Genomic DNA, 2,067 nt, shown 5'->3' on the forward strand with positions numbered 1-2,067 from the left:
AAAAAGTTTTTACACAATGGACCTATGATGAGGTGTACCTAGTAACCCCTTACTCACCAGCTCTTCCGAAAGCGGGTAAAAACGTGACCCGCCGACTTTCACGTGAAACGGGACTTTCAAACTTGTGCCCGCCTGGATCTGATTCGCCAAAAAACAAAATAAACCAAAATTGTTGTGGAAAACTTGAAGATTATTTCCATGCCTCCATTATAGCGGGCTTAACTCACCCAGTTTTCCATTAGGTGCATGATATCATTGTTAAGGGATTCATCAGTGCTCCATAGCACAAGAGGGGCCAATGATGGAGTCCCTCGAGGTACAGGGAAGTCCACATCAGGATACAGGGAAGACACTTTTGGAGAAACGGATGCGAAGGACGTCCTGTTTTCGACAAGGAAGGCAAGAGATTTAGTATGTAAGTATTTTCTGGAAATTTCATCAAACGAATTCATTCGACAGTGGTTATAGCGAAAATATTTTTTGCTACTCCCCCTATTTTCGGCAAATCACAGTACTCAAGATTTATATCAGAAAGAAGTTGTGTTTTTGTATGGGAACCGTATAGAAAAACACGAATTCTAAATAAGAATAATTCAATGCGACACCGTAGACTGACAGGCACACGTAGTTCAGTCGCTCGTTCCGGAAAACACCAAGAATAACGCCCGCTCCGAAAGACACGCAGTTTATACCACTCTAGAGATAGGAACTGCTTGAGTTTTGGATTGAAGGGCTAAACTGCGTGTCTTACGAGGTGCCCGGCTGAACTGCGTTAGACTTGCCCAGCGAGCAATGATCAATTAATTTACATCAATTTGACATCATTTTGACTTCATTTGACGTCATTTTGACGTCACTTTACGTCATTTGGATGTAATTTTGATTGATGATTGCTCGCTGGGTTGGAACGAGTGACTGAACTGCGTGCCTTTCATTATATGGTGTCGAATAAAAGGTTTGTCAATCTAGTGTTCGCAGAAAACACCAACCTGCCGATGGCGGTCAGCAGGAGACGCAGGGGATCGGCATGGCCGCGCTGTGTGAGGGGGATGTGGACATTGTCGGGCAGCGCGCGCTTCAGGATGGCCTGCAGCAGGCCGTGAGGGGCCACCTCGATCAGGACGGCCTGCGTGGGGATGAACTGGAGCGCCTCTTCGAACAGCACGGGGCTCAGCAGGTTGTTGGTCTGGTACTCGGCCGAGCAGAACTTGGCCAGCTCGCTGTCCTGTAATGAGGCAAAAAACGTCTCTTTATGCTTCTGTTGGTCTTGAAGGGCTAGAAGAGAGGCGGAAGCCTACCCTCTTGTCGACGGGCACCGACGTCGTGAGCCACCTGGGGGAACGGGGCTTAGGCTCCGGGATAACCTCCTTGAGGTGCTGCAGCAGGTGCGGTGCGGCGGGCTGGATGTACCGAGAGTGGTACGCGATGTCGGACACATTGACGGCCCGGGCGAACACGCCCTCGTCGCTGAGCTTCCTGACGAATGAATCCACGTCCTGCGCGGGGCCGGAGAGCGTGCAGCTGGTGGACGAGTTGTGGCAGGCGACGTCGATGGTGGGGGGCAGGCGGGGGAGCACATCCTGGTAGCCGAGTCCTTGGGGCAAGAATCACGAAGTTATTGCGAATGGAGGAAGAAAGGGAGGGCGAGAGTCCAGGAGAAGGTCCTACCGATCGCGGCCATCTTGCCCTTGATGAGCGGGACCGCGCTGGAGGCCTTGCCACGTGCAAACGCGGCCAGGATCGCCTGCTCCTCCGTGAGGCAGCCGTCGGCGTAGGCACAGCCCAGCTCGCCTACGGAGTGGCCCACCATGCCGTCCGGGACGACACCCACGGCCGTGAGCACGTTGGTGAGCGCGATCTGGCAGGCGGTGATGCCCACGAACGACTTGAGGATGTTGTCGAATGCTGTCGGCCCCGTTTCAGTCAGGATGGCCTTGAGGTCCACCCCGCGCGGCTGCAGCACGGCGTGGAGGCGCTCGATGGTCTCGGCGAACACGGGGAGCTTCATGAGCGCCGAGCCCATGCCCGCCCACTGACTGCCCATGCCCGAGTACACGAACCAAACCG

At 53.9% G+C, this 2,067-nt stretch overlaps 1 protein-coding gene across 1 annotated transcript in view; it reads right to left on the reverse strand.

Moving 5' to 3' along the window:
- The window catches only part of LOC113210549 (fatty acid synthase-like), a 32,828-nt gene extending 30,767 nt beyond the window's left edge, over positions 1-2,061 (reverse strand). Inside the window, exons 1-3 of the mRNA XM_052268628.1 lie at positions 1,669-2,061; positions 1,299-1,594; positions 990-1,225 (exon numbers count right to left, since the gene is read on the reverse strand). Coding sequence (XP_052124588.1) covers positions 990-1,225; positions 1,299-1,594; positions 1,669-2,044 — 908 coding nt within the window. The 5' untranslated portion in view covers positions 2,045-2,061. The remainder of the gene's footprint in view (positions 1-989; positions 1,226-1,298; positions 1,595-1,668) is intronic.
- Between the last annotated feature and the right edge of the window lie 6 nt (positions 2,062-2,067).

Source organism: Frankliniella occidentalis, unplaced genomic scaffold (assembly GCF_000697945.3).
Source record: "Frankliniella occidentalis isolate FOCC.00 unplaced genomic scaffold, Focc_3.1 Scaffold73, whole genome shotgun sequence".
NCBI classification, from domain to species: domain Eukaryota; kingdom Metazoa; phylum Arthropoda; class Insecta; order Thysanoptera; family Thripidae; genus Frankliniella; species Frankliniella occidentalis.